A 25,792-nucleotide genomic window follows, 5' to 3' on the forward strand; every position below is an offset into this window, starting at 1 on the left:
AACTGGAAGAAAACTCCCTCAAAGCTGCAGTGGACGGTAGCTGCCAAACTGTACAAAAAAGGCACTCTCGCTGCTAAATCCTCCACATACAATGCCTGTATTGCTGATGCCAAATCCAACACGCGCAAGATATTCACCATACTCTGGGAGCTGGAAACCCCCTTCTACCCCCCCTGGGCACCATTATCAAAGATGATCTCTGGTGCAAGAGTATCCAAAATGCCACGCTTGTCAAAATTCGACACACTACAATGAAGAATTGACGCTAGTGGTGTTCTCGCGTACCTGCTCTTCAGCAGTGCCTAATCTGGCTGCCAATGTCCGCAAGCCTTGGCGTAGCAGCCCCACGTCCACTATTACTGCATCCATTTTCTGTTCCAGTGCCGCAATGGCTTCCGGGATGGGACCCTCTTCTTGGCGCTGCATCTGTGGTTTCTGGCCGTGCTGCGCTGTTGTCTGCGGAGGGGTGTGGGTCTTGTCCGGCCTTTTGAGCGTAGGTGTCCATTACTGTCTGTTTGGACTTGTTACCTCGCTGCTCGTCTGCCATCTTGGCTGTATTTTGCTGTGCTCTTCAAGGCGTTGCGAGGACCCTGGCCCAAACTGCTATCGGTACTCTGTGTTATCAACAGCTGTTAGGGGTTTGCCTGTTTTCCTGGCCTGTTCGTGGCGTCGGCTTGTGGTGCTAGTCTAGGTGCAAGAGGGCCCCATGTGTTCTCTCTTTGTTCGATGGTGTTGAAGGCCACACAGTTGCCCAGATCACATGTGCTGCTTCTCGCAGTTAAGGCCGTGGAGAGTGGGAGCTGCCTATGTTGAGCAAGCGTCAGTGGGGTCTTCAGCCTGCGTGGAGCCCCCTGGGCGGCATATCTTTAGTGTAGGATTGTTTGCCACTGTGAGGCCAGTGAACCCCATCTGTTTGCCTCCACTCATACAGCCACTGTTTTTTGCCCCCCCCACCCCCTGGACCTCTGTGGGCTGCTGGAGTGCAGGTGTTGCCCTCTCGTGCCCTGTCCTGGATACGCCTTCAAAGACCAGCCACCCCTCCTGTCTGCTAAGGTCGACAGGGTGTGCAGTGCTGGTATTTGAGCTGGGGCTGTATTGTGGTCCAACTATTACTGTGCCCCAACGCGGGCCTCGGATTCGCTCGGGCCGCACGCCATCTTTTTTGTTTCTCCAGTTTGTGGATTATTAAGTTGAATTCTGTTATTTCGGGGGCCCAATCCTGCCGTGCTCGCAGACTGTGCACATCAATTGGCCCAACGCTTACGAGCCGGGTAGCCAAGCACCGTTGTTTCCGTGCTGCGGCCGTGCAGCAGTCCTGGGGGCGCCGTCTCCCGGTTGTCTCCCTACTAGGCGAGCCGCTTCTTTTTCCCACTCTGCTAGTGCTGCATCTCAATGAATCCCACGTCTTCACACGGCCACCTCTTATCTGCCAAGTCGCCTCTGTCCGAGGTCTTGACCTCACTCCTCTGTGTCGGAGGGCTTACGGATTCTCACACCGCTCCGTCTCTAACTCCTGGGGGTGTCTTGCCACCGGTCGCACCTTCTGATATCCCACTGCTTTTTCCCTCTCTCTCTCTCTCAGCAAGTCGGATCAGCGGTTGCCAGCTTCAGGTCTCCGCACAGCTTTTCACTGCTGATGTGACAGACTAGCAGCCGCCATCTTGCTTACGCTCCCAGAGTCGTGGTTTCAGGCTTCATGCTCACAAATTCCTCATCAGAGTGCCGCATGTCTTCGCCTGCGGGTTCTTCTGCCATTGCGGTGCAGGATTTAGGTGTCCTTGTGCGGAAACAAACAGTGAAGGATCTTAATTGCAGGATCAAGCGGGAGCTCGCGTTCCTGCTGCCTCACTGCATGACTACTGGCCACTGAGACTCGACTTTCACCCTTTATATTCCGATTCAAAATGCACATGCCGCTAGAATCCATTAGCGACGCCCATGATGACTCCCATTTTCGCGAGGCTGTGTCAGCTGAGGAAATTATCTTTTCCTTCGGCCAATCAAAGCATCTGCTGTTGAGGCCACCACACACAATCAATGAGTGCCGAAGCCCCAAAGAATGGCTAAACAAGATGTCTTCAATTGAATCTAAACATTCTGTTTGCGAAATCTTCTGCAGGTTCCCATACACATTTGAAAAGAGGGTCTCTTCCTTATCTGGGAACATCAAGTGATTCCATGTAAGTTTTATTGCTTGTACATATGAATGCAGCTGAGAAAAGACAGATGCCTTGTCCCATACAGCATTAGAAAGCCCCACCAGTAGACCCGCTGCCGGTAGACCAATTTCCCCCATAATAGCCGGCAATAAAAGTACAGAAAACTCATCAACCAGGGCAGGCCTTAACCAGGTCTCCTGGAGTCAAATTAAGTCCATGTTTAAAAGGTTAACACTGTCCTCCTGAAACAAATAAGAAAATCCCATGCATTTCCATGAAAGTAGACTAACTTCCCTGGATACAACTGGGCTACCACTCACTTTGTTTAGAGGTTCCGGGCTTTGCATTCAATGTGGCTGCCACCCAATTCCAGTTTTGACACCCATCATGTCACTGTATCTGTACCGACAGCTGTTATTTGCCTTTTCGTATGATCACTGCAAAAACATTATCACAAGATTCAAATTCACGGCCAGGGCTGGCTGATGATGATGCAAGACAGGGGGGGGGGGGCAACTATATTCGCACTATTTCTTTAGGCACCAATTTCCACAGGTCATATCACGAGGTTCTAATAAAATCAGCCCCCACTAGTACCTGATCTCCAAAGTACAATATCACTTTATCCAAGTTACACTGGTTCCAAAATTCTACGCATTCTAAATCTCTTGTAGAAAAATTTGCTAAGGGCGCCATTCTTCGGAGAATGTGTAGAACAATAGATCGAATGAGAACTCTATCACGATCCAGTGGTGACTTTTGTAGCACTAGTTTGAAATTCAAGTCAACACCCCTTCTCTATCCTTCCCCGACAACATACACAACTGGGGTTTCCCCTGGCAGATAACCTATCGCCTATCCTCCAAGGTCATAATCAGGGTTCCCGAGGGGTTCAACTCACTAGCCTCCCGCAGAGGATTATTTATCACCTGCCTGACCACAATCCCGGAGACCCCCGTGTGTATCCTTCTATGTCATTTACCACAGAATCACCCAAAGCCTGATTTGGGGTGCAATTGGAGGTCCACCATAGGCAGCATCCATATTTATATTCTGTTCATTTTCTCCCTGCTCCCTTTCTACAACTCGGTTTAGAGAAGTATCATCATTCGCTTGACCCCTTCCTGCTTCACGGAGATGACTTATATCTTCAATCATCTCACAGGCAATCTCCTCGCTTCACCCCCCCACCCATGCTTCCTAGACCCCCCTACATTCATGGGTTTAGGGGCTGACAAGTTACGCACAAACTTTCTGGAACTTCTAGTTGCATTTTTTTAAATCCCCTTTTATTGTTAAGTTTTGAAGCATTACAATTAAAATGTAAGAGACCATCTCTTTTTCTGGCTATATTGCGACAGACGATGTCAAAGTTCTCTGTTGGACTGGCCTCAACCAAGTCCTCTCCTACCAGACTTGCTTCTCCCTCCGCTTCAAAAATCGAATTCAGAGATTTTCATTTAGCAGATCCTCTGACACCTCTAGGATGCAGGGGGAGGGGGATGACGGGGGCAGAATGCCCTCCTGTGATCCCTCATCTCCAAGCCTTCCAACGGAACACCCACCACATTCATTTATAGGGGAAGTAACCAGTAGTAGGTTCTTTGGAAGTTGAACTACAACAACATCCTCCACATCTTGCCCGTCTAATCTCTACAGGGACCTCCCATCCTGCTTTCCTACAATAAAGCCTTCAATAAAGTTTATTTTTGACAGAATGGGGGATAGAACATCACCCTGGTTATTTTCCACATTACACACAGAGTCATGGACCCTGAGCAAAACAAACAAAGCTGTCTCCCATGATTTAGTAATATTACACAGGTTTGACAAAAGGGCATACACATCACAATTATCGCATACAAGGTCACAACCCACACTCTTATTTTGGTGCTGTAGTAGATTATCCACGTCTGTTTCCACATCACACAACAGTGGGCCAAACTCGGAAAAACAAATTTACTATGGCCTTGCAACATTTCTGCTGAAAAAGGGAAACAAACAGGTTGAATAGACGGACGTTGTCAGCAGTGCTCCAGATAAGGTTTTGAGGTGGGAATATTTTACGCATTAATTTTTCAAATTAGAGAGTACATTATTTATTTATTTATTCGTATTTGTAGAGCATACAACAGCCCTTAGGCATTGTGGAGCTTGTTACAGAGATTGAGCAGAGCTTAGTTACAGGATGAGAAACAATAAAAACATTTTACATACTTAACACAGTACATTTTACATGATATACACAATGCATTGAGAAGAAATGTGTGTGGGTGTATGGGATGTAAGATGTTTATGTCGCAGTGGGAGAATGGGGGAAGGGTGTTAACTGAAGAGGGAGGTTTTCAGATGTTTCCAGAAGGCTGGGAGGGAAGTCTTGGCTCTTAGGGCAGTAGAGAGCGTTCCAGAGATTGGGGGCTATGAACGGGAAGCCTATCCCTCTCTGCTTGGGCCCTGTTGATGTGTGGAATATTAATTTGATAGGTATATCGTGTTCTGGTGGGTCGGGAGGATGTGGTCCTTGATATGGTTTCTGATAGGTAGGATGGTGCAGAGAGATTGAGGCATTTATGAGTCATAGTGAGAATTTTAAAGGTGATGCAGTCTTTGACTGGGAGCCAGTGGGCTGCCTGTCTGGCTTGGGTGATGTGGTCTCTTCTCGGGATGCTTAATGCTGCTCTTAGCGCATTGTTTTGGGTGACTTGAAGTCTGTTTAGGTTTTTCGTAGAGGTGCCAGCTAGAAGAACATTTCAATAGTCTAGCTTAGCCCCTATCGTAGATCTGGCAATTGAGAGACAGTTTGATTTGGTTAGGTAGGGTTTTATAGCATTAATACGTTTTGTGCTTAGGGCAGATGCAGAGACAATGGCGCTTACATGCTTGTTCATCGATAGCGTGGCATCAATGTGGACCCCTAGCGTCTTTACCGAGGAAGAGACAGGAATGCTAGAGTTGTCTGTGTTGAATTTGGTATAGAGAGGGTCTGGCTTGGCTGGTGTGGCCTTTTGACAGAGAATCAAGATCTATATCTTATCCCCATTGAGGCATAGGCCATTTGCTGCCATCCATGCTTGGATGGTAGCGTAGATTAGGTGGAGAGCCTTTGCAATTTAATGCAATTTGAATGCAATTTCAAGAGAGTATAATTTATTGTTTTCTCCTCTGCAAGAGAGTAAAATGTGTCCAACAGACACCCAATGCATCATAAAATCAGACCCGTAGTCCAAAAGAGTTGTAGATCAAAGTTGTCTGACTTGCCTAAAACCATTTTATTACACTTGTGGAAAATATTCTGCCATAAAATAACTTGCAAGCACCTGGTACATACACAGTTTCATTCTCAAAAATCTGGAGCCTAGAAACTGTCAAGAACTGCTGTAGATTGAGACTAATCTATTTCCTGCAGAGGGAGTGTGAGTAAGCAAGTGTTGGCATATGATTTACTTACAGGAACTTGCACACATAATATTAGCAACAGTCACAAACTGCTAATCTACCTTTCCCGCTGTCTGCTGCAGGAAATTAATGTGGATCGCCAGACACTGGTTAGCAATATCACTTCAAATAACCAAACAGTGCATGCACGCTGAATTGGATTATGATAGGCATATTTATAGTTTTACTGGTTTATTGTTTGTGTACAAAGTCAAAAACAAAATTCTGGCAATTACAGTTGGAAAGAAATGCAGACAACTTCATAAGTTGCAGGCGGGTCCCAAATCCCTGCTTCAACACTAAAGTGTGTGATCCTGGACAAATAATGTTGCAACTGTGACTTTTTACAAAAATAGAAATTCCTACTACAACAAGTGATTTATTTCCAACTAGATACTACTCAAAAAGCTTAACTGGCCCCTGTTCGACCTGTAGCATTAATAGTAGTGACCATTTATATAATGCACATGACAAAGTTTGTCTCTTGACTTACTCCTTGCTGCGTGTTTAATAACTTCACATGAACTCCTAGAGTATTAATGACTTGCTTGCACCTTCCCCCATTTTCTACTTCCATCCTAGGTGAGCAGTCTTGCTTGCCCAATAGGTTTCCTCCTAGATAGTCAAGAATTTGCATCTCTGGCATAACGCGCATCACAGCAAATTCAGCCCGTGACCGCTAATCACATCAGGGGGATTAAAGCAGTGGTGGAAGTGGAAAAAAGGAACTAGTGGTAGTCTGGCTGCATCCAAAAAGTAGGGAGTGGGACGGCCGGACAGATGGGCAGGGGGGGCGGGGGAGTTCAGGGACAGGGGACCACGATCACAAACCTTGGCTGAACAGTGAAGCAGGGATTTTAATCCACTCTACAAATTTGAGCACATACCTTCCAAGCTTTACTCGGTACAAATAGTTTGGATTTCAAGGCCTACAGTAATTATGTGTTATAGAGTTTACTTACAAAAAAACAAATTGCATAATAACGCCACATGCAAATGCTTATATCAACATTTTAAGCCAAAAGAATATTGTGGCTTTCATTTTCACTTCCTGAATGGTAAACTAGAAGTCCCAAAAATCTAGTTAACCCCACTGTACTTTCAGTGATTTAAGACATGTAATAAAAGACGTTGTGTAAAAAACTCAGATATGGAGATTCTTTGCAACACACCTCCAGCTCATTGTCATTCATGATGTTGAAAACATTTGATTAGTGACTTAAAAATAACTTTATTTTTGTGCACGTCAAGCTAGTAGACATCATGGATATAAAGCACCCATTTAATGATGTGTTAATACTAACACATCATTAAATGGGCGCTTTGTGTTGCTCAGTTTAAATATCACAGATGTGCAAGGTAACTGGTGCTTTGCGAGCTCCTTCAGTTGTAAATGTTCCATCAAGCATATGAAAGGCTCTGCCATAAAGAAATGGGTTTGTAACCTGAGCACTTAACGACCTGCAGAGCCACAGACGCTGTGTGTATGCCTACCGAGCTGAGACCTGGTAAACTGGCAGTGCTCGATTGTCGGCCTGACCCGATTCTTTAACTGGCTCGGGAGAAAGACAAATCGTCCAAACGCAGATCAGATAGCGGTAGCAAAAGGGTGGGATGCTCACCTGGCTGGTGTCTCTTGGCATCACCACCCATGTGGCGTTTGTGGCCTCCTGTCTCGGGTGCAAGCCCAGGGCCCTCTTCCCCTGAAAGTACAGAGCAGTACTGTGGAGTGAAGGACAGTGGACACGTGTGCACGAAACGTCTCACGGAGGGGGAGAGAGCAAGCCCTGGAACATATCTCAAAGAGAGACTGAGAAGGGGCGGGTGGGCGGGGCAGCGCAATGCATTCTTTATGCCACATGGTATGGACAAAGTGTTCACAACTTGACACAGCATGACTGGCAGTGAGCGTGGTTTCACCCTGTACTTTAAGTTTAAGCTCATTAATTGGGTGAGTTGTACTGTCTGGCGTCTCACGGATGGGTGCTCCGTCTCGCTGGCTTCCCTTCACGTGGTTGTCCAGACTGATATTCACTGGTCACGCTGCTATTTAATGTTTGCCCCCACTTTCCTTGCTTACTCTGGCCAATCAAATCAATAAAGGCCTCCTACTCCTCAAGTATTCGACCGAGCCGAGACATTACTGACCCATAAAGGCCCTCCCCCGACAGGCAATTCCTGCTCTTATGAAATGGGTCAATCCTTTGTTTCTGTATTTTTAGGTTTCACTCCTCTCATGGGGAGCTCCCGGCCCCCATGGGAATCCCATAGGAATCTTCCCAGGAGTCTGGGAAGGCAGCAAAACAGTCCCTGGAGACATTCCCTGGAGGACGCCTATGATCTGCATTTAATTCTATAGGGGCTTGCGTTCCATAAACTCCAAGACCCAGCACGGTGCACCAAACCTTCACTGGTGCAGATCAAAAACTCCTTTTGTACTATAGTGTCATCTAGTGGAGGAAAGTATGCTTTTTAATTAAAATAAATACAGCGTAAATGGTACGCAGTAGAAAATGAAATGCTCCGTAATGGCTATAATTACATGCGTAAAAAGGCACAATACACACCTTATCTGGAGGGCTGGTTGTCGGGCAGGTATATCCGGAGATGGCAGCCTTATTTCCGGATTGAGATTCACTGAAACGAACACCCCATCATGATCCCGATCGCCCAATTCATCCTGATTTACCTCCCCCAAACACACTCCCGCATTCACAGTCATGGAGGGGAATGGAGCAAAAGAACAAGTTACTTACCAACTGGTAACGTTCTTTCGATTGGATGTTCCTCCAACGTATTCCTCATCTTAGATGTATTCCATCCAGCCTTGCAGCTCTTCGGGAATTTTTTCGGCAGAGGGTGCCGTGCGTCGATGTCGAGTCGATGGTCCCTCGAAGGCCTCCGTCGAGGGTGACGTCATTGGGTGCATAAGTAGCACGCGCGGCGCCAGTTGGCCTCAGTTCTGATTTTCCCCTCTTTTGTATCTGTGATCTTGTACTGTGTAGATTGTGCCGGCAGACAGGTATCAGCCTTGCAAGATTTGAGATGTCAATAACCGGAAAAAATCTACAGAGGGGTAGGTTGGGAGGGCGATGAGGAATACGTTGGAGGAAAATCCAATCGAAAGAACGTTACCAGTTGGTAAGTAACTTGTTCTTCGAATGGATTGTGTCCTCCAACGTATTCCTCATCTTAGATAGGCTCCCAAAGCAGTATTTTGCATAGTTCCTCTGGAGGAGGGGTCAGATTTTTTCCCACCAATGCCTTTAGATGGCAGAATAAAGCACTGCTTTTCCAAAAGTCAGCTCCCTAGACTGGGAAGCATCCAGGCTATAGAATTTTGAGAAGGTGTGAAGTGAAGACCAAGTTGCTGCTTTGCAAATGGACCTTATTGGGACACCTCTTTGAAGGGCTGTGGAAGAGGCGATGCCTCTGGTGGAATAAGCCCTTAACCCTTCTGGTGGGTCTTTTTGTGCTAGTCTGTAGAATTCTGAAATGCAAAGCACGATCCAGCGTGAAATTATCTGTTTTGTTACTGATTGACCCAGTTTACTTCCTGTGTAGCCTATAAACAACTGGTTGTCCACTCTAAGCCTAGAAAGTGGTCATGATGCCTACCCCCGGGGACCCAGACCTGGTCCACCAACACCGGAAGCAGGCATCAAGTCATTTTGAGCAAGCCCAAAAACCCCTGCTAGGGGCTGCTTGGGTGCGGTCCTGGCGCCTATGGCGCCAGGCTCATATGGAGAGAGTCAGTCCTGGCGCCATAGGCTCATTAAGTAAAACTTATCTGATGCAGACCATGCTGCAAGAGCTCAAAGCCAAATGAGGCTTCGAAGGGACTATTTTACCTAGGGACTATTTTTTACTGGGGTGGAGCTGGGGACGAATACTTACCTGGGGGACTACTTTGGAGGCTATTTAAACCACGCCCAAAGAGCAGCACACGCTTCGCGTTATTCTGCATCCAGCAGCGTAACGCTCACCGTGTCTGCAAGCCTGCATCCAGTCTTCTGCCACGCCCGCCTCGAGTCTGCAGCTCCTAGAAAAAGGGAGGAATAGAAGAAGAAAAGGTTAGAACAAGAGCAAGATCTTCGATCCTTAACGGAATTCCAGATCCACCGCAAACTGAATTCCAGATCCACCGCGCCTTCGAGCTGGAAGAAAGAAGTATTTTTACGCGTGCCGTCTCGCCTGCTGCAGCGCCGCGCTGAACTCACCGGCCTTCGCAGCATCCTCACGGTCCACCGCGCTCCGGCACCTAGGGGGAACACAAGAACAGCAAAGGTGAGCCAAGGGCAATAGAGGCAATAGAATCTACCCCATAGACTTACCTGATTTACCGCCGGGGGTACTATTCCTCTTCATGGGTCGGCGCAGTCTCCATTGCATCCTCGCCCTACCCCTGCCCCTAAGGGGAACAAAAGGACAACAAGGTGAGACAAAGGGACAAACTAGGGGAATTCTTCTCACCACAATAGACTTACCTAATTTTACCGCCGGAGGCAATATTCCCCGAACTTCATATTTTCTCTCCGCACCTGAATAAGGGAGCAAGCAACAGGTTACATTATGGCCTTATTTTATTGAACTGTGTTGGATAGGACAAATCCTTACCTGAACTTCGTCAGCTACCTCGAGGAACTCTTCACTGGGGTGAAGCTGCAAACTGCAAGGAATCGGACAAGAGTGAAAGTCAGACATTTGAACTCTTACGAACTACAATGTTCTGAAAACTCACCAATTCCTTCTAACCAGTGAAGCAACTAGTTATCTACGCGCCCCTGCGCTCGATGCAGGATGGAGAGCTCATCCTTCCAAACCATCAGGTGAGACTTTAAGAAGGGACATCAGAGGCGATCAGTGGGGAGAACAGCAGGGGAAGGTGGGGGTTAACTCAACTCCACGGGTGGTTAATTCCCTTTCTCCATTTACAGAAGAATACTCCTAAGGGCCAAGCAAACCAAGCTCGGAGGGCCAGTCCGGTCAGTCATCTCGGCACTACACGTCACATTGGTGGAGACAGCAGCTGTCCAGTCCGGATCGACACCCCTGTGGGAGCCTGGTGAGCGTAACAAAAATCTAGAGATGTAAAATCTTAAAGCTCCTTTTGGGTCCAGTCTGTGTAATCTTTCTTCCTCCTTAGAAGGATGAGGTGGAGGATAGAATGAGGGTAAAACAAGTTTCTGACTTAAATGAAAATCAGATATTACCTTCGGTAAAAATGGTGGTTTAACCCTCAATACAACTCTGTCCTTATGGAACATAGTATAGGGTGGCCCAGAAGACAGTGCCTGCAATTCGCTCACTCTTCTTGCTGATGTTAGAGCAACTAAAAAGGCTGTTTTCCATGTTAATAATTTTAATGGACACGTGTGCGTAGGCTCAAAAGGGGCACACATTAAGAATTCTAAGACTAAATTAGATCCGAAATCGGTACTTGAAATGGGTGAGGAGGAAACACATTAGTGAGACCTTTTAAGAATTGTGTTATCAAAGGAATTTTAAAGTAGGAGCATTCTTCCGATGAGTGCTTGAAAATGGAAAGCGCTGCAAGGTAACCTTTTATTGTTCCGATATTCAGACCTCTATGTGCTAGGGTCAGAAGGAAAGATAGTACTTCCGGAATAGAACATAGAAAAGGATCGACATTCTTTTCCCTGCACCAGTTGCAAAACTTTTTCCAACGGCAACGGTACATAGACTTTGTTCCTGGCCTTCTTGCCGAAAGTAACACCTCCATAACATCATCTGGAAGGTTCCAATCCCTGTATCTCAGCCTTTCAGATACCAAGCATGAAGGTTGAGTGTTCTGACCTCTGGGTGGAGAACCTTACCTTCCATTTGAGAGAGAAGGTTCCCTCTCTGAGGAAGACGTACCCCTCTCCTGAGGTGCGCTGCCACCACTACCATTAACTTGGTGAAGACCCTCTGGCGGAGGTCAACCCGAATGGCAGGACTCGAAACTGATAGTGTGAGTCGCCAACTACCAACCTCAGGTATTTTCTGTGTTTGAGAGGAATCGGCACATGAAAATAAGCATCCTGGAGGTCCAATGACACCAACCAGTCCTGGAGCTGAAGGGCCTGAAGGATCTGAGAAAGGGTAACCATCTTGAACTTGTCCTTCCTGAGGAACTTGTTCAAGTTTCTTAAGTCCAAGATGGGTCTCAGTCCTCCATCCTTTTTGGGGATCAAAAAATAAGGGGAGTACCAACCCTTGTTCCTCTCCGCTGCAGGTACTGGTTCTATAGCACCTTTCTCCAGCAGGGTTAGAACTTCCTGCTGTAGGAGCGGGTTTGAAAGTTTCAACGGGTGTCTCCCTGGTGGATTGCTTTGAGGTTGCTTTAGAAAAGGAAGGCAATAGCCTTGGGCTATTATTTCTAGAGCCCAAACATCTGAAGTAATGGCTCGCCATTCTTTCAGATGCTGCGACAGCCTGCATCCTACAGGTGTTTTGTGGTGCAAGTCCTCAACGTGGTTTTGTGGCGGATGTTGCAGCTGCTGATGGCAAAGAGGCTGCAGCTGGAGGTGGCTTAGCACGTTTTCCTCGTCCACCACGAGTTGCCTTTCTTTGGCCCCTTTGACTGGCCATTCCTCTCGTCTTCCCGTATGAGGTGTAATAACGATAGGATCGTCCCCTCCATGATTGCCCTTGCGCACAAAAAGGCTGAGGTTGCCTAATAGCAGCTCCTAAAGATTTGGCCGCTGCTTTTGAGGTCTGCAACCTCAAGGCTCTCGTCAGCCTTGTTGCCAAAAAGGTGAGACCCGTCAAAAGGCATGTTCAGGAGGCGGTTCTGTACGTCCGGTGCAAAACCCGACTTCCGTAACCACGCAAATCTGCGCATTACTGTGCTAGTGCCCATGGGCCTGCTTACACTATCCGCAGTGTCCAATCCAGATTGAAGGGATTCCTGCATGGCCTCCTTTCCATCTCTAACGATGGCTAGGAAACCTTCCCTTTCTTCTGGTATGTGCTCCGCCGCCATTGCGATGCACTCGCATAGAGTGTACGAAAATTTTGCCAAGGCACTTGTGGATTTGGCAGATTTTAATGCCATGCTCCCGGCTGAAAATACCTTCCGTGCCCAACCATCCACACGCTTATCGTCCCTGTCTGGAGGGATTGACGGGTAAGCAAGTTTGTTAGAAGCTGTGGCTGCCTGTATGACCAAACTCTCGGGAGTTGGACGTTTTGACAGATAGCCGGGGTCTCTACTGGCTGGGCGGTATTTTGATGCAAGGGATTTATTTACCGGAGGAATAGAATCCAGAGTTTCCCAATTCTTGGCCACCCTGTTTTGTAAGGCTGCATGAAAAGGTAGTACTGGGTCTTCAGTGGGACCATGGTCCAATATGTCTGTTAAATCGTCCTGGACGAATTGGGCTGGTGGTCTAGCCCATCCCAAGTAATCTACCACCTTGGTCATTAACTGACGGTAAAAGGGACTGGCATGCTCTCCTGGATCTGGTCTACCAAAGTCATTCTCAGTAGAGGTGTCAATGCCACTTGCATTATGTAATGACTCCACCAAATCCCTCATTCTGCTTTCCTCTGATATCAAGCATTCTGGGACATTTTGGTTGCCATATTCCAGTCCATAAGGTACATCTTCCTCCTTGGATCTCTCCTGTTCCTCAAAAATTGAGGTCAAGGATTTGAAAAACTCCTTCCTAGGGAGAGGCTTGAAAACCTTCTCTGGGAGAGGAGGAGGAAGAGGTGTAGTACCAGGTTTTGAAGAAGATACATGTTTTGTAGTTTTCTCCTACTCTTTTTCTGGTTGCCCTGGCTTGGTTGGAGCCTTTGGCGCCGAAGGTTTTGGTGTCGACGTCGATAAAAGCGTCGATGACATAGTGGTCGTCGACAGGGTCTGCTTCGAGGGCGTCGAGGCGGCCTTCGACGGCTTTGAGGTGTGATAGGTTTCGGACGGCGTTGGTGACGTCGAGCGGTCGACTCGAGCGTTTAGCCTGGATAGGTTCCCTATCCTTCCTTTTACGATCACCCGGGCTCGAGGGCGCACGAGTGTCGGAGCGATGACGCTCCCGGCCGGCTTCTGAAGAAGGCGCGGACCGAGGCTTCGACTTCTCAAACAACTCCATCATTTTGACCCTGAATGATTCCCACTCTTCGGTAGACAAATGTTTTGTGGGGCATTTCATTTTCAGAGACTCGTCCGACGAGGTGGAGGGAGACCTATGGCGTCGTTTCTTCGACTTTTTCGACGAAGACGACGAGCGATGAGAACCGCGTCGGGATCTAGATCGATGCCTTTCGCGTCGAGGAGATTTTTCCCCATGGGGTCTCGACTCGACGCCAGAGGCTTTTCGATCCTTCCGACCTACCAGTAGCTTTCCTCTCCTTTCTCGCAAGGCCTTCACCGTCATCGCCTGACACTTAGAACAGGCCTCCGTGTCGTGGCCTTCCCGAGACACCACAAACACTCGCGGTGCGGGTCCGTGATCGACATTTTTGAGCTGCACGACTTGCATTTCTTAAAACCCGACCTCGGGGCCGTGGTCGGCGTCGATGACGAGGACATAATTACTTCTCGTTATGTTATATTTCTTGACAGAACTCAAGGCGCGCCGAATGTCCGAAGCAACATAACTGCGGAAAAACGGAACTGAGGCCAACGGGCGCCGCGCCTGCTACTTATACACCCGATGACGTCACCCTCGATGGAGGCCTTTAAGGGACCATCGACTCGACGACATCAACGCACAGCGCCCTCTGCCGAAAGCAGCAAAGCTGGATGGAATACATCTAAGATGAGGAAGACGTTGGAGGGCACAATCCACTCGAAACCCACTTTAGGTAGGGAGGGGGTAGATGGTAGAACTTAATGTCCGAACCTCTTCAACCCTAAACACCCATGTCCTTCTGTACATTCAATACAGACTTTCCAACCCCTTCAACTCCTACCCCCAGGTCTAGTTGTAAACTCTCCATTGGAGCGGTTGACAACCCCTTCCCAGCATTCACAATTGAAAGAAGCCCCTTGGAAATCATAAGCCCCGAGAGCACCTCCTTTCTTCCTGTGCAATCACTTATATTCATATGCTCAGTAAGTGTCAACAGTTCAATGTCTGTAATCTCTCCCAGCAGGTTTTTACTGGCAGAAAGCAAGTAATTAAAAGAGTCATCCAAGACATTATTTCCTCCCCCGGCCCCTACAGTAACAATATGACTCACAGTCTCTATAGTAGCCATCAGGGTGGACTCGTGACATGAGTGTGACAATTCTAAATTAGCCGTCCTGCCACCAAAAGCCGGCTTGTGGTCGTTGGGAGTTTTTCCTGTACATTTGGAGCTCTTTTTTGTAATAAAATGATAGTTCAGAACTGGTATATACAAAAATGATAATCAAGGCCATCATGTCATACACACTTCCCTTCTTTTTATACCATCGGATTTCTCATGGTGATTTGTTCAAAAAAATGTTTTATTCCTGTGCTAAAATAATAACATACATGATCTATACACACCGTACAGACATTTAAATCATTCAACATACTCTGTGATAATATGCTCATAACATTCTGCCATTAAGACACAAAAAAGACCATAGCAGGCACGCTAAAACCAAAAAAACGGTCCAACATATATATGTACAAGGTAACAAAGGCCCTACCTTATTCAGGGACCAAATCCAAGCTTGCAGTGTCATAGGTAGCTCTTAAAGAAGTCGATGCGGTGCGTTTCGGCCGTCTCTGGAGTCTATTTTTTTGCTCCTATCAATTACGGCCTTCATCAGGACGTAGCAGATTTACATAATCCCATTGAATGCATTTCTGTGTCTATCCGGTAGTAGTCAGCTACAGAGTAACTTGAATAGCCCACTCCTTGACTTAAGCTTTTTTTTTAATGCACCGGTGTCTGTACACTACAGGCAAATTGAGTATATGCAGCGTCCTTGTGATCTACAGCCGTTTTCTGAGTAGGGCCAAAGGGCTCCTACATAGAGCGCATATAATCCATTCTTGTTGGTTAAATCGCAGCAGATCCCAAGCATTAATCTTTAGGAACATCAAACCACTGCCATAGATCCACTGTTCAGAAATTGGGCAGCGGTGCTTTTCACAGGCCCTGGAGAGACTGCACCACCATTACTGGGGACAGGGAATCGCTTCTCGACCTAGACCAGAGCTTTGTCCCATACCAGCTTCCACCTCCCCGAAAAGACGCTCACAAGCTTTCCAAATGGTCAAATCTGCTACTGTTTTACTCCTCAGGCCAGCTGTCATCTCTTCAAATTACAAGGCAGCTTTTAAAACAAACTGTGCAGACGCAGTCAAATAAACAACACAGAACAAAAGTCACAGATGGAGGGTTTGCAGAAGCCGCTTTTTAGTTCAATGCCCAAAATGACGAAAGTTTCACTGACAGTGTGAGGAGCGAACTTCCCCCTTATTCTGGTTACGCGTGTCCGAAGGAAACCACTGCCATCAGGGCAGGGTGATGTAGATGTTGACATTTATTCTGCATTAAAGAAGCCTAATCTACTATTTAAAGGCATGGTCTAGTAAAAAATGTTATTTAAAAAATAGATGGGCAACATAAAAAAAAAAAATACTAGCATTCTCTTTTTTTAAATCTTCCTATGTAAAATTTTGAGCTATTCAAGCTCAAAATTCGCAAAAGCAAGCACATGGGCGCATCCATTTTGTGAAATGGATGCCCTCCTGTGCTGGCTTTTGCGGCACTAATGAAGGAAAAGCCAGCCAGCTGTAGTAAACAAAAGCTACCGCTGGGTGGCTTTCCCTTCATTAGTGCTGTACGCGGAGGACGGGGACCGGAGACCAGAGCAGGAAAGCTGCAGCTGAATCTCGGTAAGTGCTATTTATTTAAAAAAATAAAAATAAGCACTAGCTGCGTTTTTTTTTCTAAGTTTTCCGGGCTGGAGGAGCCTTTTGTAGCGACCGCAAACATAAATACAACGTTATTGTGTTGGAAAACGCTGCGGTTTTTCTTTCCAAGTTTCTCAGGCTCCTCCGGCTCGGAGGAGCCTGAGAAACTTGGAAAGAAAAACCGCAGAGTTTTCCAACACAACCGCGTTGTGTTTCTGCTTTCCCATTTGGGGCTCTCGGGAGCCCCATGGGAGCACCGGAGACCCAAAGTGATAGCCACAGCAGGCAGAAACACAACACGGTTGTGTTGGAAACCGCAGCGTTTTCCAAAAAAATAACGTTGTATTTTTGTTTGCGGTTGCTACAAAAGCGACCACAAACATAAATGCAACGTTTTTAAAGCTGCGGTTTTATTTCTAAGTTTTCCGGGCTCCTCCAGCCCGGAAAACTTAGAAAAAAAACCGCAGCTAGTGCTTATTTAAAAAAAATAAATAAATAGCACTTACCGAGATTCAGCTGCAGCTTTCCTGCTCTGGTCTCCGGTCCCCGTCCTCCGCGTACAGCACTAATGAAGGGAAAGCCACCCAGCGGTAGCTTTTGTTTACTACAGCTGGCTGGCTTTTCCTTCGTTAGTGCCGCAAAAGCAAAAGCCAGCACAGGAGGGCATCCATTTCACAAAATGGATGCGCCCATGTGCTTGCTTTTGCGAATTTTGAGCTTGAATAGCTCAAAATTTTACATAGGAAGTTTTAAAAAAGAGAATGCTAGTATTTTTTTTATGTTGCCTATCTATTTTTTAAATACATTTTTTTACTAGACCATGCCTTTAATTGTCTCCAATGATCCAGTTGTTCATTTTCAGATTTCTGAACATTTACATATTACCTCTGTTTAAGAATGTCCTTATTGATTCATTAACTATTTTGGCTGGTCTTCAAGCAAGCATTAAGGTGTGCACGGGATAGGGATGTCCTACATTTGGACATCAGATATTTGTTTTCTATATGGGACAGAGAGAGAGACGTGGCATTGGGAGCTAGAGAAATGGAAACTGTCTGCAAAGAGCCTTGGGTAGGAGTGCAGGGTTGCGGGTAGTTTTGCCTTGAAAGGCCTAGTCTACACGCCTTCCCCTAACTAACAGACTCTCCTGTAAGATCTCCTACCAACGTACACTACACACACAAACCCCACAAAGAAGGCAACCACAGGCCTAGCCATTCATGCATTAACACTAACCGAGCAATGACTAAGCTCTCATCTTTAGCCCTGTCACACTCTCCCACATCAGCAGTTAACCAGACCCAAAGCACTGTAGTCTATCAGATATTGGGCTCTTACCTATGGATAACAGCCTCCCAAGTTTATCCACCAAACCCAAAGAAAGCAGATTAGCACTTAGGAACCGGGTTCCTCTGCCTTTCCCACTGTCCCATTAATGAATCTCCTACTCCTTTTTTCATACAGAGCCAAGTGCGTAGTGGCAGACAGGCACTATACAACACTACTTACATTACACATTAATACCCATACAAAAGCCAAAACGTTTGCCTTTGTTAGTACTTGTTTTTTTAAAATGTCTTGAGTGCAAGCATTAGACAAAAGAGCACAAACCTCCCTTTTGCCGCAACCCATAAAAAACAGCCGAGTCCCATGAAAAATTTACTTCAGCAGTCACATATTCACTGACATAATTTCCTCTGTGCGCCTGAACATACTGCATGGCATGGCTTTTACAACGCCTTTAAACTAGTCATCTCTGCTCATAATTGACTAGTCCGCTAAATTCGAATGACATTCAATGTAATGTTATTTTATTTTCATGTTTGCACAGACTACAGTCTTCTAAAGGGCCTTCCACCCCACAGTGCTTCAAGGCCATAAAAACTGCCGTAGGCACCATACAAATATCAGAAAACATAACATATAGCTTTTTTGGATAGTTGATAGATGCAGTGTCGAATGACCTAAATTATGTACAATCAAACATAGTATGAAAACACAGGCACATGTCCACTGGGATGAGTATATGTGATATCTTTTGATGTGTAAGTACCCACTTGTTGCAGTGCTGTTTGAGGTGCTTTTTGTAGCTGTCGTCGTGTAGGACTATCTCAGGATTGCATCTCATGAGCCAATCTGCTTTCTTTATTTCAGGTAAAAGAAGTTGGTTCTTGGCTTTTCTCCCTTTTCTCCCTCGAGGCACAGGAGCAGACAAACCTTAAACACAGATGACAGAGCTACCATGAAGAAAGGTTGCTGCTCATTCATTATCATCCATTCAACTTTAACCTCTATACTTGCTAGTTATGTTTCCATCAACAACCAAATCAACATCATCCTAACAGGTTATACGGCAGAGTTAATCTTCAACTTGGTATTCTACGGATTAGCTGTTGAAGCATATGACCTGAATCTGTAGTCCAAAGCAGGCAAGGCAAATGTGGCAGACTTCTGCCCTAGGTGATTATTTATTGAAAAACGACTGTGTGCCCACAACCACGCGCTTGTCTACAATATGTTTATCGTGGTAAGTTTAGATATCACAATGGATTGTCAAATGTTCCATTTATTGTTGTTAATTGCAGGTGATGTGTAGAATCAGTTCCACCCTCTTGCTAACACGTGTTTAAACCGCTTCAGTCTTTTTCAAGGCAACAATTCAGAAATGACAGCCCTCTAAGTGAGCTAGGTTGCTGATTGGCAAGGTAATAGCTGAAATCCGTTTAAAGTCGGCTGCCTATGGAATATCCATGGTAGGCATGCCTTTCCAGTCGGGTGCTTAGCTACGATGGCCAGTCCTCTGTCTTAATGGTCTGGTTCATCATGCGCAGATGCCCACTATTTGAGCTTTTGCACGCGGATAACATACGGAGGCAGGGTCCCCGACTGAGAGGAACCTGCCAAGACTGTGGACATCTACGAATATTAGAATTCAAACCATTTATCTAATACGAATAGTGGGCATCTGCGCATGGTGAACCAGATCATTAAGACATAGGACTGGCCACTGTAGCCAAGCACCCAACTGGAAAGGCCATATATCAGATGTTACTTACCCAATAATAGGTTTTTCCGTGGCTGGTATCTGCATGCTTTTCATAGGCCGCCAACTGGTGGTTGGTGCAGATGAACAAGTTACTTTCTTACCTGGTAATGTTCTTTCAATGGGATGTTCCGACGACGTATTCCACATCTATGACAGTAAATCGCCACAGCTGTGCTGCTTCGGAAAAGTTTCGGAGTCTGCGTCCTGCGTCAATGACGTCGATACGCTGCCCTCGAGGGCCTCCGTCGAGCTGACGTCACCGGATGTTATAATTAGGACGAACGACGCCCGTAGCCTCAGTTGTAGTTTTTTCCCCCAGAACGTGTGCCACCAATCTTCTGCCAGAAAAACCACAGAAAGCCTTGCAGAAACGCAAGCTGCAATCGCATAAGAAATTTTGTAGCGGGGCAGGCTGGGAGGGAACGATGTGGAATACGTCGTCGGAACATCCCATCGAAAGAACGTTACCAGGTAAGAAAGTAACTTGTTCTTTGAAGGGATTGGTTCCTCTGACGTATTCCACATCTATAACAGACTTCCAATGCAGTACCAACGTATGGAGGTGGGAAAAGTATTTAGAATTTTAGAATGCCCAATTAAATTGCAGAATAAAGGATCGCCTTGCCAAAGGCCAGATCTTGCCCAAGGATAGAATCCAAGGAGTAGTGTTTGACAAAAGTATGGACAGAGGCCCATGTGGCTGCTTCACAAATGTTACGAATTGGAACACCCCTCTGCAGAGCAGTAGAGGCAGCCACAACTCTAGTAGAATGGGCCCGTAAGCCTACAGGAGGGTCCTTACCCGCCAAGCGGTAGCATTCAGAAAGTGTCAAGATAATCCATCTAGACAAAGTCTGCTTAGTATCAGCTTGTCCCAAATGCCTTCCAGCGTATCCTACAAAGAGTTGATCGTCCACTATGACCCGGGACATGCGTGAGATGTAGAAACTTAAAGCTCTCCTAGGATCCAACCTATCTCTCCTCTTCCTTACCAGGATGTGGAGCAGGATAGAACGCCGGAAAAATGACCTTCTGGCTTAAATGAAATTCCGACACAACTTTTGGAAGAAAAGAAGGACGAACCCTAAGGACAACCCTGTCCTTATGAAACACTGTAAAGGGTGGCTTAACAGATAGTGCCTGCAACTCACTCACTCTGCGAGCGGAAGTAACCGCAACAAAAAATACAGTTTTAAGGGTCAACAGTCTCAAAGAACAAGAATGTAAAGGCTCAAATGGAGCACCCATTAGGAATTTTAGAACCAAGTTCAAATCCCAACCAGGCACCTGGAAAGGTGACGGTGGGAACACATTAGTGAGCCCTTTCAGAAACTGCAAAATTAAAGGAATCTTTAAGTAAGAACACTCCTCAGATGAGCGCTTAAATATAGACAGCGCCGCAAGGTAACCTTTAATGGTACTCACTTGCAGGCCCTTGTGGGCTAGCGAAAGCAAAAAAGACAGAACCACAGGAATGTCACATGAAAAAGGATCCACATTCTTAACCCTGCACCAGTCGCAGAACTTTCTCCAACGGCAACGGTACAGGGACTTTGTTGCAGGCCTTCTGGCCGAAAGCAACACCTCCATCACATCTTCAGGAAGGTCCCAATCCTTACACCTCAACCTTTCAGAAGCCAAGCATGAAGGTTGAGGGACTTGACCTCTGGCTGGAGAACCTGACCCCCCTCCCGTGAGAGCAGATCGTCTCGATAGCGAAGACGGCGTGGAGGGCAGATGGACATGTCGAGAAGGTCTGGGTACCATGTTCTCCGGGCCCATGCCGGAGCAATGAGGATCATTCGGGAACCGAACCTCCGCAACCTCCTCAGCACTTGCGGAATGACGGGGACCGGAGGAAACGCGTACAGCAGTGGGAAGGACCACTCCAATACGAACGCATCCCTTAAGGCTCCTCTCAGAGGGAATTCCCACGAGCAGAATCTTTCGCACTTCTGGTTGACACTGGTGGCGAAGAGATCCACTTGGGGTCCCCCAAAGGGCGAAGATCTCCAGGAGAATCTCCTGAGCCACCTCTCACTCGTGAGAGACCGTGCTCTGCCTGCTCAGAGCATCTGCTGCCTCATTTTCATCTCCGGCCAAATGAACTGCCAATATCGAAATTTCCTGCTGGATGGCCCAGAACCAGAGCTGCATCACCTCTCTGCACAGCGGAAGTGACCCTGCCCCCCTTTTTTTGTTGAGGTAGTGCATGGCCACTATGTTGTCCATCAGAACCAGGACATTCTTCCCTCGCACAGTCGCCAACAGATTGATATCGATTCTGGACTCCGACGGAGACCAACCACCGCTGACTGTCAACTCGTTGGCATGAGCTCCCCATCCCATGAGGGATGTGTCCGTCACGATCGTCACCTCCGGCCAGGGTAGCCAAAATGGAGCCCTCTTCATCAGATTGCCTTCGACGGCCCACCACAGAAGATCCTGGGCGACCGAGGGCGGCACCTGAACGGGATCCGACATCCTGCCGGAGGACTGCGACCACTGCATCTTGAGAGCCCACTGCAGAGATCACATCCACAGCCTGGCCTCTGGCACTAGGGGAATGCAGGATGCCATGATGCCTAGCAACCTCAAGAACTCGAACGCCGGGAGACTCTGGGCATGTTGAAACTTGTGCACCATCTGCAGAATGTGATGAGCCCTCACCTGGGGAGGGAAAAACTGCCACAAGGATGTGTCGAGCACTGCTCCGATGTACTGGAGCCGCTGGGTTGGCGTCAAGTGGGACTTCTTTAAGTTGAGGGAGAAGCCCAGCTTGTGAAGGGAGTGGCAGGTGACTGACAGATGATCCAGGACGTGCTCGGGAGAGTGCGCCCTGATCAACCAATCATCCCGGTAAGGGTAGACGTGAATCCCCCCCCTTTCCTGAGACTCGCTGCCACCACCACCATGAGCTTGGTGAAAACCCTTGGGGCGGAGGTCAATCTGAACGACAGGACCCGAAATTCAAAGTGCGAGTCGCCAACCGCGAACCTCAGGTACTTCTTGGGCTTGGGATGAATCGGCACATGAAAGTAAGCATCCTTGAGGTCGACAGACACCAACCAGTCCTGCAGTTGAAGGGCCTGGAGGACTTGAGAGAGAGTAACCATCTTGAACTTGTCCCTCCTGAGGAGCTTGTTCAAACCACGCAAGTCCATGATGGGTCTCAATCCCCGTCTTTTTTCGAAATAATAAAATAAGGGGAACCATTCCTCTCCGCTACAGGCACCAGTTCTATGGCGCCTTTCTCCAGCAGAGATCTGATTTCCTGCGCAAGGAGCGGATCAGGACTCTTAAAAGAGAGATTCCCTGGTGGATTGTCGTGAGGTCTCTGTCGGAAAAGAAGACAGTAGCCGTGGGCTATGATCTCCAGAACCCACACATCTGAAGTAATGGCACGCCATTCTACAAGATGCTGCGCCAGCCTTACCCCAACCGGCAAACCATGGGACATGGCCTCATCACTGAGCTGAAGCGGCTGCAGCAGTGCCTGAGGGCAAAGAGGCAACTGCCTGAGCGGCCTTGGCACTTCGAGCACCTTGTTTTCCACCTCTGGTACTCCTACGTTGGCCCCTTTGACTTGCAGCTCCCCTCAATCTACCAAAGGTAGAGTAGTATCGAAAAGAACCTCCCCTCCATTGCTGTCCCCTAGGACGAAAAGGCAGAGGTTGGCGAATTGCAGCGCTCAACGACTTCGCTGCAACTTTGGAGGTCTGCAACCTCTCAAGGCTCTAGTCAGCCTTGCTGCCAAAAAGATGGTCACCATCAAAGGCATGTTGAGAAGCCGGGCTTGTACATCCGGAGCAAACCCAGACTTCCGCAACCACGCAAATCTGCGCATCGCAGTGCTCGCCGGCATTGGCCGGCTGACACAGTCTGCCACGTCCAGACCCGACTGAACGGATTCACACATGGCATCCTTGCCATCCTGTACAAGAAAGACATCCCGTTCCTCCCCTTCAGGAATATGTTCAGCCGCCAATGAAACACAATTCCACAGAGTGCGAGTGAAACGTGCTAAGGCACACACGGAGTTGGCTGCTTTCAAAGCCATACCCCTTGAAGAAAATACTTTCTTCGCCCAACTGTCTGTTAGGCAGAAACCTGTGCAGTTCCCTTTGGGAATACTGCAAAAGATTTAGGACTACAGGTGTTAGCAGTAAACCCACTTGGTAGCAGTCTGTACCACCCAGATTTACCTGGTAGCTGTGGCTGAGCAGTCAGACTTCTCTCAAGAAGAGTTAGGCAGTATGCAAAGTATACACAATAGGCACTCAGATACAACAATACAAGCAAACACTGACCAGAGCTTTGGTATCAAAGTATATAATTATTTATTTAAAAACACACTGTTTGAAACACTCCAGCACTCTTATTGTAAAACACTCTAAACACAGTTACTATTATAATATATACAACCCTTATTCCTTATTCGGTAAGTCTTAGTTAACACCACTTATTTTCATACAGAGGTGAGCGCTTAACTAGATGGCACTCCAATAAGTTCATGAAGAAGGGAGAGAAAAGGCAGAATATGGGAAGGTACACCACTCTAAGCTTTAGGAACACTATTAGCAAGGCAGAAGAGCAAAAGTCACTTGTGAGCCAAAGTCCATAGGCTGGGCCCACTCTTAGAGAGAGCAGAGCACAAATGCGCCCAAGATCACACACTAGGCTTAGAAAGTCTTGCCGAGAGTTCGAAAAGAGTTTAGAGAGGCTCAGAAAAGTTTAGCCAGGGTGTCCCAGGCTAACCTAGGTTCGAAAGCCGGGGCTAAATCTACCCCGTACAGTCAGTGGCAAGGGAAGCCGGGCGGGACACGGTACCTTAAGTGGGAAGGATCCTCCAGCGGTGGCAGTTGTTCCTGGCAGCGGGTGCAAGTCTCGTCGTCGTCCAGGGGAAGAGAAGATCTTGACTTGGAGGAAAGATGAAGGTCGTTGCACTGCCAGGGAAGAAACCAGCCGCTGAGTTTTCCTGTTAAAGGTGGTACCTTTTTTTCGCGGTCGTGGTAAAATGTGGTATCCCGGTTGCCGGGGTGCTTGGCACAGGCAAGGCGGCCACGAGGTACGTCAGGAAGGCGAAAAGACGGTGAAACTGGTTATCCCCACCAGTCAAAGGAAGAAGACTCTCCGGCGGGAGATCTCCTCTGTTGTTGGGAAAAGTGGTGAGACGGTCCAGCAGGGCTCCACCGGTGTTGTCGTCGTGGCAGGTCGGCTCAGCTTCTCCCTCGTCGGATTCTTAGGTCCTGTGGCGACTTCTGAAGTTCCAGTCCACAAAGCCCTGCTTTTATGCAGAAAACCCCCATTCACTCAGCCAAGCTGTCACTCAAACATGCTAAGTGGTGAACCGGCCAATCAGGACGGAGTGCGACTTGAGTTGCCTAGGCAACTCAGTCCAGGGTGCCTAAATCCCCCTCCACCCCTCCTAGGTACCCCAGACAGAGTGGCACCACTTTGGAGGGCTTCTGTGGAGAAGCCCGCCAAAAAGTGCAACAAAGGGCTCGACTTGGGTTGGAGTCCCAGAAGAGAACACAAACGCCATTTTTGAACCGAGTTTTGGCACAAAATACCAACCGGAGGATTAATATTAATTAAATAACCTGGCGATATGTTCGAGGCTATCGTAATTAAATAAATAAAGTTAGTAGCCTCGAACAATGGGAAAATCCCATAGAGAAATATTTGCGGTTGAATATAAAAAGTAGTATCCACTGCCACCAGCCAAAACTCGATCAGGGGGGACAGAGACGTGCCCTCTCGACTAACAGACCCCGGGGCAATCGAATTGCCCCAGCCAGTACGTCCACAATATGATGGTCTGTACTGGTTCTGTTCAGAATTTAAGACTAGTAAAGTCAATGGTGACTTTACAGACCCTGGGAGACAGTAGTCAGTCCCAGGGTATGGAGTCTATACTGGGGAGTCACTATGACACCCCTGTGTTACTGCACTGAGGGTGCTGTGTAACACACATCACAAAAACACATGAAGCCCTATGGAGTAAAAGACCCCATAGCCCATTAAACACATCTAGAGTCAAAGAAACACACTCAAATCAGGCCCAAGAGTGACGGTAAAAGAGTCTCACTCTTGGCAGGAGAAAAAAATAAACCCCAAAAATCCAGCAAAGCTGCTGGGGGACTCACTAGGTTAGGAAATTCAGCCTAAACAGAGAATTCTCCCTAACACCGTCAAAACGTTTGTCGTCCCTATCAGGAGGGATGGTAGGGTACGATGCCCGTTTTGCTGGCGCCGTAGCCGCCTGCACCATCAAACTCTCCGGAGCAGGGTGCATGGACAAG

General features: G+C 47.4%; 1 protein-coding gene across 4 annotated transcripts in view; it reads right to left on the reverse strand.

The window, feature by feature from the left end:
- CHD6 (chromodomain helicase DNA binding protein 6) overlaps positions 1–25,792 on the reverse strand; it is a 2,307,824-nt gene that overhangs the window by 1,002,926 nt on the left and 1,279,106 nt on the right. For all 4 annotated transcript variants that reach the window (XM_069652122.1, XM_069652123.1, XM_069652121.1 and 1 more), the window contains exon 22: positions 18,499–18,658. In XM_069652122.1, the coding sequence (XP_069508223.1) occupies positions 18,499–18,658 (160 nt within the window). The remainder of the gene's footprint in view (positions 1–18,498; positions 18,659–25,792) is intronic.

Source organism: Ambystoma mexicanum, chromosome 3p, assembly GCF_040938575.1.
Source record: "Ambystoma mexicanum isolate Mex_15411 chromosome 3p, UKY_AmexF1_1, whole genome shotgun sequence".
Taxonomy (NCBI): Eukaryota; Metazoa; Chordata; class Amphibia; order Caudata; family Ambystomatidae; genus Ambystoma; species Ambystoma mexicanum.